The sequence below is a fragment of the Sminthopsis crassicaudata genome, chromosome 3 (assembly GCF_048593235.1).
Source record: "Sminthopsis crassicaudata isolate SCR6 chromosome 3, ASM4859323v1, whole genome shotgun sequence".
Taxonomy (NCBI): Eukaryota; Metazoa; Chordata; class Mammalia; order Dasyuromorphia; family Dasyuridae; genus Sminthopsis; species Sminthopsis crassicaudata.
Window position 1 is genome coordinate 516895635 of NC_133619.1, and position 12723 is coordinate 516908357.

Here is a 12723-nt window from a genome sequence, read left to right on the forward strand (position 1 = left end):
ACCAGCCCAGGATCACACAAGTTCAAGGAAGCAGAGCCAAGAATAAGCCAGTTTTCTTTCCCCTGTCCCCTACCTCCAGTGCCCAGAAACCTTGGGTTTCTTAGACATAGACTGCGACTCTGCATCCTGTAACCTGAGCTCTGCACAGACAGGGCTGTGGTTTGCTCTTCAGAGGCTTCCAGCTTCCTGCTCCACCTGGGGCCAGGTAGCATTCAGTCTCACGGGTGTATCCTCTCCCCACCCCAGAAGGCCTTAGGTGAGGGGAGTCCTGCCAACCACTCCTCCTAGTTGGGCTGGGTTTTTTGGTGGTTGTTCTCCTCCCCTCCTTCTCCCCTGCCCCCCTCCCCACAATCTCAGATGAGAGTAGGCAGGGTGGAAATTGCCACTGCTTTCATCCCTGGAGATCCTCTTCCTCACATCTCTCCTCTCTGACCTCCACATAAGCAACAGCCCCGAGAACATGGACAGACTCTATTTTGGTAAGTCAGATACAGCGCCTTGATCTTTTCAGGCTAGGAAAGCCTTCATCCCTTGCTGCAATCCTGTGGGTAAGAGATTCCTAGACTTTGGGCAACAGCATGAAGAACAAGAATGGAATAAAAAGGCATTTATTTATCTAGTTATCTAGATGAGGATGGGATTGAGAGTTCCAAGGTTTGTGTCCTAATTCTGTTTCCATGATTTTCTGGCTATGATTAGATATTCAACTCTTTAAAAAAATTTTTTTCATTCACTCTTTTTTATTTTTAATTGTTTTGTTCACTCTTTTAGCCTCAGTTATAAGATTTAGACCTAGAAGGAGCCTCTGGATTATTTTAGAGATGAAGAAATTGAGATTCAGAGGCATATGCTGACCACCTCTGGTTGCACAGGTAGAAGTCAGTAACAGAGCCAGGATTTGAACTAGCAATGGCTTTCTCTCCTACATCGTGCTGATGGCACCGGGTTGTTGGGAGAATCCCTAGCGATCATGCAGTTGCTTTCAGAACTATAGATGGCAAGTAGACTTGTTGAATCATTGTTCTTGTAATAGTTTAGTGTAAAGAAGCCTGAGGATCTGGGGTCCAATCTATTATTTACAACTGTGTGATAGTGGCAATATACCATTCTCTCAGTTTCTTTTTCTTAAAAAAATTAGAGGGGAAAGGGGTGCTGAACTGCAAAGTTTTAAGGGTTCTTCCAGCTTGAAATGTGTTATTCCATGATCTTTATTGTGTGATAGGAAAACAACAGGGTCTGTTGGAAAGAACCTTGAACTTGGATTCAGGAGACCCAGATTCATGCTCTATTTCTACTACTTATCAGGACGGTGACCTTGGCAAAATGAATTCACTTCTCTATCCTGTTTTCTCATCTGTAATGTGACCATCAAGCAAGATAATGTGCCAAGTCAGCCAGTAAATGCAAACCTTTACCTTTCTGCCTTTTCTCCCCTTCCACACCTATTTTTTATCAATGGGGAAAGGGGAAGGAAGAGGGATCTCAGTTATATTATGTTATCTTACAGCGAATGTTCAACACCTGGCTAACATCCACCAATGTAAATGAAACACAAGAGCATAATTCCTACCCTGCCCTGCCCCTCTTGTCTTCCAAAAGGAGATTTCCTGGCATTTGGCGGGTCCCTGGGAGCACAGACTAGATGAAGTCAAAGGTGGCCTGGTGCTCCCCGACCCCTGACTCACTCCTCAGTCTCTGAACATGAGAAGTGAGATCCACCTGAACTCTGGCTTGGGGGCCAGGTGGCTGACTTGGGGAGAGGGGAATGTTGGCTCTCCACCCCTCCTCAGAGTCCCCAGAGTCGCCTAATGTTTCTCAGCCTTTGTCCAAAGTTCCAGCTGTGGCTTCTTACCCAAGTCAGAATGACGCCATGACTAAGGCCCGCAGCTTGGAGCACTGGAAATTTCCTTTGGAGGGATGCATTGTACTATTTCTCCTCAAAGTCCTCCTCTTCATCCCCCCGTTCAGGTATCCGTGCACAGACACGCACATCATAGTTCCATTCCCTTGCTTCCTCCGTTCAGACTGTATCTCAAGTCCTCATTACTTTCCCAGAGCCTCAGATAGCTTTTCTCCATCCACCCGCCCCCCCAGCCTGCCCAGAGCTCTCCTTGTGACCAGGGTAAATATTATCCTGGTGTTGTTAATGTTTAATGCCCCCCTTCCAGCCCCACAGTCTTACCTTCCCTCCCACCCACCCACCCTAGACACACTCCTAAAGCAGGCAGCCACCGAGAAGACGTAGCCAGCCCAATGTCAGAGATGATGATGGCCAAAAGTAAGTGTGTATGGCATGGATGGGTGTGTATGGCATGGATGGGTGTGTGTACGTGGGTGTGGGTGTAGAGGGAGATTTCTTCCCCTTTGGAGCTTTCCTGGGAAGAAAGCAGAGCCAGATTTAGGAAAAGTGGGGAGGGAAAAGCAGTCATTTCTCCTCATGATGCTTCCTTATATTATATGCCCAAGAGAGAGTCTTTTTTTGCTGCCCAGAGCCAAGGCCCTGATGGAGAAAGACTGGGCTCAAGCAGAGAACAGGACCAAGGTCCAGGCTGTGTAGCCCTAATCCATCTCTCCAGGGCCCAGGAGGGGGAATCAGGGAACACTAGCTTCAGGAAAGGGATACAGCCCAAAGGGAGACTTGTTTCTTCCCCTCCTAGTCTTATTCTAGACCCTCTACAGAATATAATTGCAAGGGGGTGTGACTAGGACCCAGGGGTCTGGGTTTTTTCCTTGAATCCTAAAGACTAAGTTCCCCTGACTTCCCTTTACTTTAGACTCTTCTCAGGAAGAAAGAACTCATCTCCCTTTAAATCCTGCCTAGTTAAAGGGCGAGGCTGGCCCTGCTCAGGAGCCACTCCCTGAAGGGGTCGTACCACACAGTGCATTTTTGTAGTTGCCAACGCTGCTTTCTGGTGCCCAAGGTCCCAGGGTATGCCCTGTGTGAGGAGGCTCAATGGCCAAGGACATCCCAACACTGTCACTGTTGGCTGCCCTGTGTCCTAGGGCCTGGTTTGTGTTACTCACAGGTGGTGCAGCCGGTAGCGCATTAATGCCTTGGGGGCAGAAATCCCACCCCACAGCTTACTAACTGACCCTGGGAAACTGGGTCTAGGTTATAGACACTTACCCACAGTGTTCTGGGGCAGCCAGGTGGCACAGTGGAGAGAGCACCAGATTTGGAGTCAAGGAGACTCATCTTCCTGAGTTCAAATCCATCCTCAGACACTTCCTAGCTGGGCAAGTCACTTCACCCTGTTTGCCTCAGTTTCCTCATCTGTAAAATGAGCTGAAGAAGGAAATAGCAAACTATTTCATTATTTATGCCCAAGAAAACCTCAAATAGGAAAGCCTACAAAAAGTTGGACACAACACGGAAAGATTGAACAACAATAACAGGATATTGTGAGAATCAAAATGAGATAATCTGTGTAAAGGGCTTTGCAAACCTTAACTTTCTACATAAATGCCAGCTGTGGTATTCAGTGAGAGCCATAACCATTTGGCTTGGTGAAGAGGCCATCCTTCCTGGAGCCACAGGGCAAGACAAGGTGACCTGTTCCTACGGGCAGGAAGGCCATGACTGCTAGAAAGGGGCTGACTGGAGTCCCAGGACCTGGGCTCCAAATGCAGGCCTGACACCAAAGAGTTGTGTGAGCCTGAATAAGTCATTTCAATCGTCACTTCCTTCCCCCACAGACTCTCCCCGGATTTCAAGGCTGTCAGTGACATGACGGTTCCTTGTTTACTCTGCATTCTGACCCTTACAATGATCCCTGTGTTAGCCCCTCGCAGAAGTCTCTCCTCACCCTGTCCCTTCTAATCACAATGTGTCCTATGTTCTCCAAACGGAGCGTATTTCCTCCTTTGTAAATGGAGGATGTTCCAGTCCTGTTCCTTTCCAGCTCAGGCCTTTCTGTCTCTGGGTTTCTATTAAGGAAACTTTTATCCCATCATTTAAAAAAATGTTTTGTGGGGCAGGGAGAAGAGGGGAATTGAAAGCTTTCTCGAACCGAGTCATCAGGGATCCCCAGAGACACAGCACGCTCTGTATAGTTCAGTTCTTGTTCCATTTTTTGCTGCTGGGTTTCTAATGGCTTTACGTTTGAGCCAAGACATATCCCCCAACGTTCCTCCTCCCCTAATCCATCTGCAGTTTACATACTACACCCTACTTTGTTCCCTGTAATAACAAGGATATTTCTGCTTTTTCAAGCTAAAACTTAGAAGAGGTGCTTGGAATGATGACCTTTTAAAAGGGAAGGGCACACACAAGGTCACACAGCATGTAGAGGGCAGAGCTGGGCTGCAGATTGCAGGGTCCCCACCCGGCCCAGCCTCTTCTCCCTCTGGTGGACCTTCTTAACTTCCTTAATTATGTTTTCCACTGCCCATGGCGTGCATGTTGTGTTGAGGGAAGAAAGCCTAGGAGCCCCAGCTGGTGCTGGTCTGGTCCCGGCTGGTCCTCAAAGGCTTCTTCTTCGGCTCTTTCTCTTTTCCCAGGTGGTAGTCCCAAGGGGGACGAGGACAGATTCACCTATGGTAAGCCCTATTGTGCACCCCTCTCCTAGACTCCCTCCCCACATTATCCTCCCTTTATTCAGAGGCTGCTGCAAGGTACCTGGAGAGGTGGGGTGAGGGGTGGCTGGTACTGGGGACCACTGGCACATCTGGCTTGTCAAACTTCTCTCCTAAGGGAGGAGTCCTATATACCTTTCCTGGAGCTGTACCATTCCCCCCTCAGCCAACTCCAAGGCTAACTCACCTCCCCCAGATCACACTCCTCTTCTTTTTCCCCTCCCCAAGACTATGACACCGTCCGAAACGGAGGCCTGATTTTTGCTGGCTTGGCATTCATCGTGGGGCTGATCATCATCCTAGGTAAGTGGGGTTTGGGCAACTTGGGGCAAGGGGGAGAAAGGAAGAGTCAGCTCCAGCTGCGTGGAGAGTGTAAGATGACCACACAGCTAGTTAGGATAAAGGTGTTCTCAGGGAGGGGAGAGGGTCCCATCAGCATGGGGGCCAGGAAGAGAGAGGTCACTAGAAGCTAGTTATGACACTTAAAAAATAATAGCTTTATATTTTCAAAATACACACAAAGACAGGTTTTTGCAAAGGTGAATGTTGAAAACTGTGTTCCAAGTTTTTCTCCCTTACTTATCCCCACCTTCTCCCTTAGATAGCAAGTAATCCAATATATATTAAACATGTGCAATTCTTCTATACATATTTACACAATTATCCTGCTGCACATGAAAAGTCAGAACAGGAAAAAAATAAAAAAGAGAACAAAAGCAAACAACAATAAAAAAGGTGCAGATACTATGCTGTGATCACATCCAGTCTTCATAGTCTCTCTCTGGTGCAGATGGCTCTCTCCATCACCAGGTCATTGGAACTGGCCTGAATCACCTCATTGTTGACGAGAGCCACCTCCATCAGAAGTGATCCTCATATAATCCTGTTTTTGCCGTGTACAACCATCTCCTGGTTCTGCTCACTTCACTCAGCATCAGTTCATGTAAATTTTTCCAGGACTCTCTGTATCTATCCTGCTGGTCATTTCTTACAGAGCAATAATATCCATAATGTTCATATAGCACAATTTAGTCAGCCATTCTCCCACTGATGGCCAGTTTCTGGCCACTACAAAGAGGGCTGCCACAAACATTTTTGCACATGCGGGTCCTTTCCCTCCTTTAAGATCTCTTTGGGATACAGGCCCAGTAGAAACACTGCATGCAAAATTTTATAGTCCCTTGGACATGGTGCCAGATTGCTCTTCAGAATGGCTGGATTCTTTCACAACTCCACCAACAATGTATTAGCGTCCTGATTTTCCCACATCCCCTCCAGCACTCGTCATTATCTTTTCCTGAGTGACACATGTTTAATTTGGACTATTTGCTGTCTAGGGGAAAGGGAGGAGAGAAGGGAGGGAGAAAAATTTGGAACACAAGGTTTGCCAAGGGTAAAATTTGAAAACTATCATTGCATGTATTTTGAAAAATAAAAGCTATTAGTAGATAAAAATGAAACTAGTAGTGACAACAGAGCCTCTGACTGCCCCACAGCCCCTCAACAAAAATCCCTAAATCTAGAGTCGGATAGCTTGACTTCAAATCCCAACTGCCTCTATCACTAGGATTTCTGCGACCTTAAGTAAGTGACTTTCGGCTATTTACCTGCTTTCCTCTCCCGAGATATGGACAAGCTAAAGGAGAGGCGGAGGATGTGGACTTAAAGGATGACTCCGCTAGTTACAGTTCTCGGGACCGTGGACAAGTCCTTTAGCTCGCTGCACTCGAGTTTCCTCACTCATAAAACGAGGCGGCTGAACTAAATGAATCCCAAAGTATCCCGCAATTCAAAACCCTGCGGTCCAGTGTCCCCGCACCACGTGGTGCTCCGTGGCTCGCAGGGATGAGGGCCCTGAAGGAGCCAGGCTGCATCACATAACAATGTGATTTAGGGGGAGGGGGGAGGGAAGGGAGAGGAGAACGGGGAGAAGGTTTTTCTTGAGGGCAAAAGTTAATAAAAATAAATCTTGTCTGTCTTCAAAGGCAAAAGGCTTCGCTGTGGGGGCAAGAAGAAACGCCGGTGAGTTTCCGAACAAGTTGGGGGCAGGAACAGGGGAGAAGGGGAAACCCCCAGTTAGAGCCAGAGAATCTTAGCCTCAGAATCACGCAGTTTACAGGGGATTAGATACGGTCCAGTCCAAGCTCCTTATTCTCCAGATGAGGAAACTGAGGCTGCAGCACACGTCCCCCAGATTTGTGCCATTCCCCGGCCTGGCTCCCCCTTTTCTCCCCTCCCTTCTCCCTTCTCCCCAACAGGGCTCAACAAAGGGCTTTTCTTCCTCTCTCCCCCACAGGCAAGTCAACGAAGACGAACTTTAACTACAGGTAGGTGGCGGGAGGGCGGAGTCTGAGGTGGGGGGATGGGGGATTCAGGAGAGGTCCTCCAGGTGGACAAAGAGCCAAAGCGGAAATGAAGCAGAAAAGCTCGAGGCTTAATTTAAAAACCCACACAACAAAAACAAAACTTAAAAATAGATTAATTAGTCCGGTTTCAAAGTGTCTGTTATGTGCCCAGTCCTGGGCTAAAACCCCTGTAACCGCTGTCTCAGAGTCCTCTTGTATGGGACTCTCTCCTTATTGGTGCAAAGAAGATTACATCATCAAGGTGTCATCTCATCAAGGAGAGTCCCATACCTTCTTCTACACCAATAAGAGTCCCATACCTTCATCCCCACCAATAAGGAAAGAGTCCTATACCTTCATCTCCACCAATAAGAAAAGAGTCCCATACTTTCATCTTCACCAATAAGGAGAGAGTCTCATGCCTTCTTCACCAATAAGGAGAGAGTCTCATACCTTCATCTCCACCAATAAGGAAAGAGTCCCATATCTTCTTCTACACCAATAGGAGTCTCATACCTTCATCACCATCAATAAGTCCCATATTTTCATTTCTTTCGAGTCCCATATTTTCATCTTCACCAAAAAAAAAAAAAAAGGGTCCCATACCTTCATCTCTACCAATAAGGAGAGAGTCCCATATTTCATCTCCACCAATAAGGAAAGAGTCCTATATCTTCATCTCCACCAATAAGGAAAGAGTCCCATATCTTCTTCTACACCAATAGGAGTCTCATACCTTCATCCCCATCAATAAGAGTCCCATACTTTCATCTTCACCAATAAGGAGAGAGTCTCATACCTTCTTCACCAATAAGTAGAGAGTCCCATACCTTCATCTCCACCAATAAGGAAAGAGTCCCATACCTTCTTCTACACCAATAGGAGTCCCATACCTTCATCCCCATCAATAAGAAGAGAGTCCTATACTTTCATCTCCACCAATAAAAGAGTCCCATACCTTCATCTCTACCAATAAGGAGAGAGTTCCATATTTCATCTCCACCAATAAGGAAAGAGTCCTATATCTTCATATCCACCAATAAGGAAAGAGTATTTCATCTTACCAATAAGGAAAGAGTCCCATATTTCATCTCCACCAATAAGGATAAGAGTCCTACCATCATCTCTACCGATAAGGAAAGAGTCCCATATTTCATCTCTACCAATAAGGAAAGAGTCCTATATTTCATCTTCACCAATAAGGAAAGAATCCCATATCTTCATTTCCACCAATAAAAAGAGTACCATATTTTCACCTCCACCAATAAGGAGAGAATTCCATACCTTTATGTCCATCAATAGAGCCCTATACCTTCATCTTCACCAATAAGGAGAGAGTTCCATAACTTTCATCTTCACCAATAAGAAGATTCCTATACTTTCATCTCCACCAATAAGGAGAGAGTCCCATGTCAATGAAGACTTAATTTCTACCAACAAGGAGAGAATCCTATATCAGTGGACTTTGGGGAAGGAGTTACACCGCAGAGTGGGTTAGAATGGGAACCGAGAGAAGTAGCTGGAAGTTCTTCCAAAGAAAAAATACCCTCCTGTTACCTTAGTATAGGGCTTCACTGTTGCAAGAATCTCTTAACTTGTCTACTTGTCTCCAAACCTTTTCTTGGTTATTGAGCGAATGGACAGAGATGATAAGAATTATTATTCACCTGACTAATAATCATTATTCACAGACTTCAGTATGTTCAGTTGTTTTTCAGTCACGTTTGACTCTTCATGGTCCCATCTGGCTTTTCTTGGCAGAGAAATCAGAATGACTTTCCGTTTCTTCTCTAGCTCATTTTACAGTTGAGGAAACTGAAGCAAACAGGTCAGCTAATAAGTGTCTGTGGCCAGATTCCAACTCACGAGATGAACCTTCTGACTCCAGGCCTAGTGCTCTGTCCACTGCACTACTTTAAAGTTTGCAAAGTACTTTCCAGATATAGCAGAAGGAATTGTCCTTGGAATTGAGGTATCTAGACTCCAGTGTCATCTTAGCAGCTGTGTAATTATGACTAGCCCATAATTGGCTGAGCCTCAGTTTCCTCATCTGTAAAATGGGGAAAATAATGGTGGTCATTCTACCCCATGGAGTTTATTTTGAGGAAAGAGCTATGTAGTCAGTTATTTTAACAAGGACCCTGTGGAATTCTTTGTGAAAGTATTTTTGCTTTTGTATAAGTATTTCTTCAACCTCTCCCACTAATCAAGGGGCATCCCTCCACCAGAGGGGCAAATTGATACCAAAGAAAGAAGCCGGGAGTTCCATTATGGTTATATATGGTGTGTGTGTGTATATATATGGTATATAATCATATGGGTTACTTACCCCGCGGCCGCCTGGAGCTGCTGTCAGATCATTCAGGGGGTCTCTGACCCCTGCCATGCAGTCTAAGTTGTCAGCAAGACTGTTCAGTGGATCCTCACAAAGACCCCAGAAGGGAGCCTGTGGGATCGTGACTTGTGTGAAACAGACAAATGTCAGCCCGGAGCCTTGGCGGTTTAGTGGGTCTGGTGACCTAGGACGTTTGGAAAGAAGGAACTAATTCAAGGAGCGTTGCAACGTTAAAAACAAACACACACCGTGCGCTTAAACGTCTCCATGAGGAATAACATCTTGTATGCATCCATTATCCTATAAGGAGCTTCCTTCCCCACAGTCCTGAGGGTCACCCTGAGATCTTGAAGGCTATGGCAATGGAACTATAGCCACCCCCGACACATCCCATTATACTGAACAACTTTACCTGCAGTGAACAGTATAGTCATGGTTCAGCCATTAAAAGGCTCAACCCCAGAGGGCTGACTAGCTGGGGATAATTTTCCACTCCACGTGTCATAAAGCATGGAGGTACTGGGGTCTGTATCAGGACAGCTCTGTTACATATTTAAGTAATGTATTTGTGCACCCAAACATACATACGTGTATGCATACATAATATAAATACATATTCATACTTATGTACATGTATTTATATATGTATATATAATGGATGTCTGTGTATATATATGTATGTACTTGTGGGTGCATGTAATACCTAGTTAGAAATGTACCGAGAGACAAAAAATCACTCCCTCCAATTCTCTTAGAGCACTTTGGCCATATCTCTCCTTTGCCCTCCCTTCCCATTCCTTATTTTGCATCATACTGTTCTGCCTATTTGTGCATCTTCCACTAGTCTTTGTAAGGTCCTTCCTTGAAGGCAACTCCATGACTTTCTTCCTTGTGTCTTCCCTGGTACCTAGCATGGAACTGAATTGCACGGAATAACGTGAAACAATCTGAAAGCACTAGGATGGGGCTTGGAGGGTTAGGGGTGAGCACTGAGGTGGGTAATAGCAAAAACGCTGACCACACAATCTCCAAACAAGAAGCCCACGATCTCGGGTCTAACGGAGGATGTCCTGTGTTCTCCATCCATTAGTTTTAAGTGTGACCATGACAATGAATGAACTGGATGTAATAACCAGAGGACTGATTACACAGAGTACATCTCTGGGACACGGTTGTTTTTATCAAAGCCCTTTCAGGTACATTATGTGCCATTTAATTGTGATACACATTTCTATAGTGCTTTGAGACGGGCAGGCCATTTGCTTTCTGAAATAACCTTGAGAGACTGAGGGGTTGATTTATGGGGCTCATGAAGCTACTAAGAGTTTAAGATAGGATTCAAGCAAGATATCCTGACCTCAAATCCAAAATTGCTGTCTCTTATTTTGATCCTCACGATGTTCCCATACAGTGGGAACATTAATATTTCCACTCTATGGATAAGGAAAACAAGGCATGAGGATTTACCGAAGGAACAAATATATTTAATGACAAAACCTACACCTTCAGCTCAGTGCTCTCCCTTCAGTGCTCCAGGGAGCACCTCTGGCCTGGAACATTCTGATTTGGGGGGATTCTCACTAAAAGGATTGTAAGGGGAAGTGGAAATATTACAAGTAAGTGAGCTGAATAGTAATACTTTACTTTTATCGAAGCCCCCTAAAGAGGCATCTGGGTGACTCGAGCAGTGGGCGTGGACTCAGGAAGACCTGAATTCAAATGTGGCCTCAGATACTCACTAGCACTGTGGCCCTGGTTAAGTTATTTAACTGGTTTGCCCTAATCCACTGAAGAAAAAATGGAAACCACTCCATTATCCTTGCCAAGAACCCCCCTAGTCGGTACTGACATGCTAAAGTCCAGGGGGTCACAAGGAGTGGGACACCAGTGAGTAACTGAACAACAACAAAGCCCATTTAAGTTTACAAACTGCGTTCCACACAACTCCATGAGGTAGGTAGTGCAAATATTTTTCCAATTTTCCAGATGATAAAAATTGAAGTTCTGAGAAGTGAAATCAATTTGTTCATGAAATTGTCTTGAGTCAGAATTTTATTTAGTATTAAGATACTAAGTCCAGGGAATTTTTTACTCCACAGCCTCAAGGCATGAAAAAAGAGTCTGGAACCCCACTATGTTGCTCCACCCTGGCTTCCACAATTCCCTGGGCAAAGTTTGCTGGGGAAGTTACTTTGGAGGACTCAGAACGGGAGGGCTGCTTTTTAGGGACCTCTGATAAATCATACTGTCTTTATCTTTGCAGGGCCAGTCACATCCACACTTGCAGGTTCTGCAGTTGGTTTCCTTTTACAAGGTTGCTGTGTCTATTCTGGAACCTGCCTCGATGCCCTGCTATCATTTATGCCTTTGCTACTGGAACTTTCCCCCAAGACCAAGACTGGTTTGGGCTCTGTGGTCTGCATCCCCTGTCTCCCTCCCTTCTTCCCTCCACAGGCCTCTTTGAATTAATAATAAAGCTGGCTCTTGAGAGGATGCCTTCCCTGTAGTGTTCTGAATCAGTATAAAGGGATTCTAGTACATCTGATCATAGCATCCAGAAAAGGGGCTCTTTACTTGGTGTCTGATTTTTAAAAAAATATTTTGATCGTTACTTCAATGTAATTGTTTTCCTTTGAATCATAAGTGGGTTTTTTTTTTTTAATTCTATGTGTTGAAAAACATTCTTCTGAGGAACCCGTAGGTTTCTTCAGATTGCCAGAGGGAACCATCACACACACACACACACACACACACACACACACACACACACACACACAACCTGAAAAAATCCTACTGGAGAAGTAGGAGGATGGTTGAGATCACCTTGTCTTCATGTCATAGATGAGGAAAGATGCACAGAGAGGAGGGCCTAAGGCCACCCAGGTGCAACATGGCAGACCCAGGGATCTCTCCTTCAGGCCAGATAGACAAGGTTAGTCAGAGACTTACATAATTCACCATCATCCCCACTAACATTCATAGAGTGGCTATCGTGTGCAAGCTCTTTATAGTTACTATCTCATTTGATCTTTACAACAACCCTGGGAGATACTGCTATTATTTAGCCCATTTTACAGAAGAAAAAACAGACAAACAGGCTCGCCCAAGATTGTGCCCTAGTAGGCCTTCCAGACTGCAGGATGGTGTTCCGTTTGCTGTGCCATGTAGTTAATATTAATTCTCAGTGATGTACTAAGATTAGAAGTCACCTCGTCCCATCTTCCCAGTTTACAGACTAGCCTCTCTGAGGCTGGGAAGATCAAGATATTTACCCAGATTACACAGAAGTAAGGGCCAGTTCTGGCCAGGGGTCAAACAGTGCTTCTGCATCCAGATTTCGTGCTTTTCCCACTGACCGTGCTACAATTCAAACCCACACAGAAAGGACCTGACATACACTAGGTACTGTATTAATGCTGGAGGTTCAAAGATGGAAATCATAGTTCTTATTTCAGAGTGTAGGAATGG

The 12723-nt window shown here is 45.3% G+C and overlaps 1 protein-coding gene across 2 annotated transcripts; it reads left to right on the forward strand.

The window, feature by feature from the left end:
- The first annotated feature begins 343 nt into the window (after positions 1-343).
- Positions 344-11748, forward strand: FXYD2 (FXYD domain containing ion transport regulator 2). Of its 2 annotated transcripts, none has more exons than XM_074304149.1 (6): positions 344-479; positions 4501-4539; positions 4804-4878; positions 6561-6597; positions 6872-6902; positions 11519-11748. In XM_074304149.1, exons 1-5 carry the CDS (start codon positions 461-463, stop codon positions 6894-6896), a joined length of 195 nt encoding a protein of 64 aa, XP_074160250.1. In that variant the 5' UTR covers positions 344-460; the 3' UTR covers positions 6897-6902; positions 11519-11748. The 2 variants fall into 2 exon arrangements, with proteins under 2 accessions (XP_074160250.1, XP_074160249.1); XM_074304148.1 differs by lacking the exon at positions 344-479 and adding an exon at positions 2203-2278.
- The last annotated feature ends 975 nt before the right edge of the window (positions 11749-12723 follow it).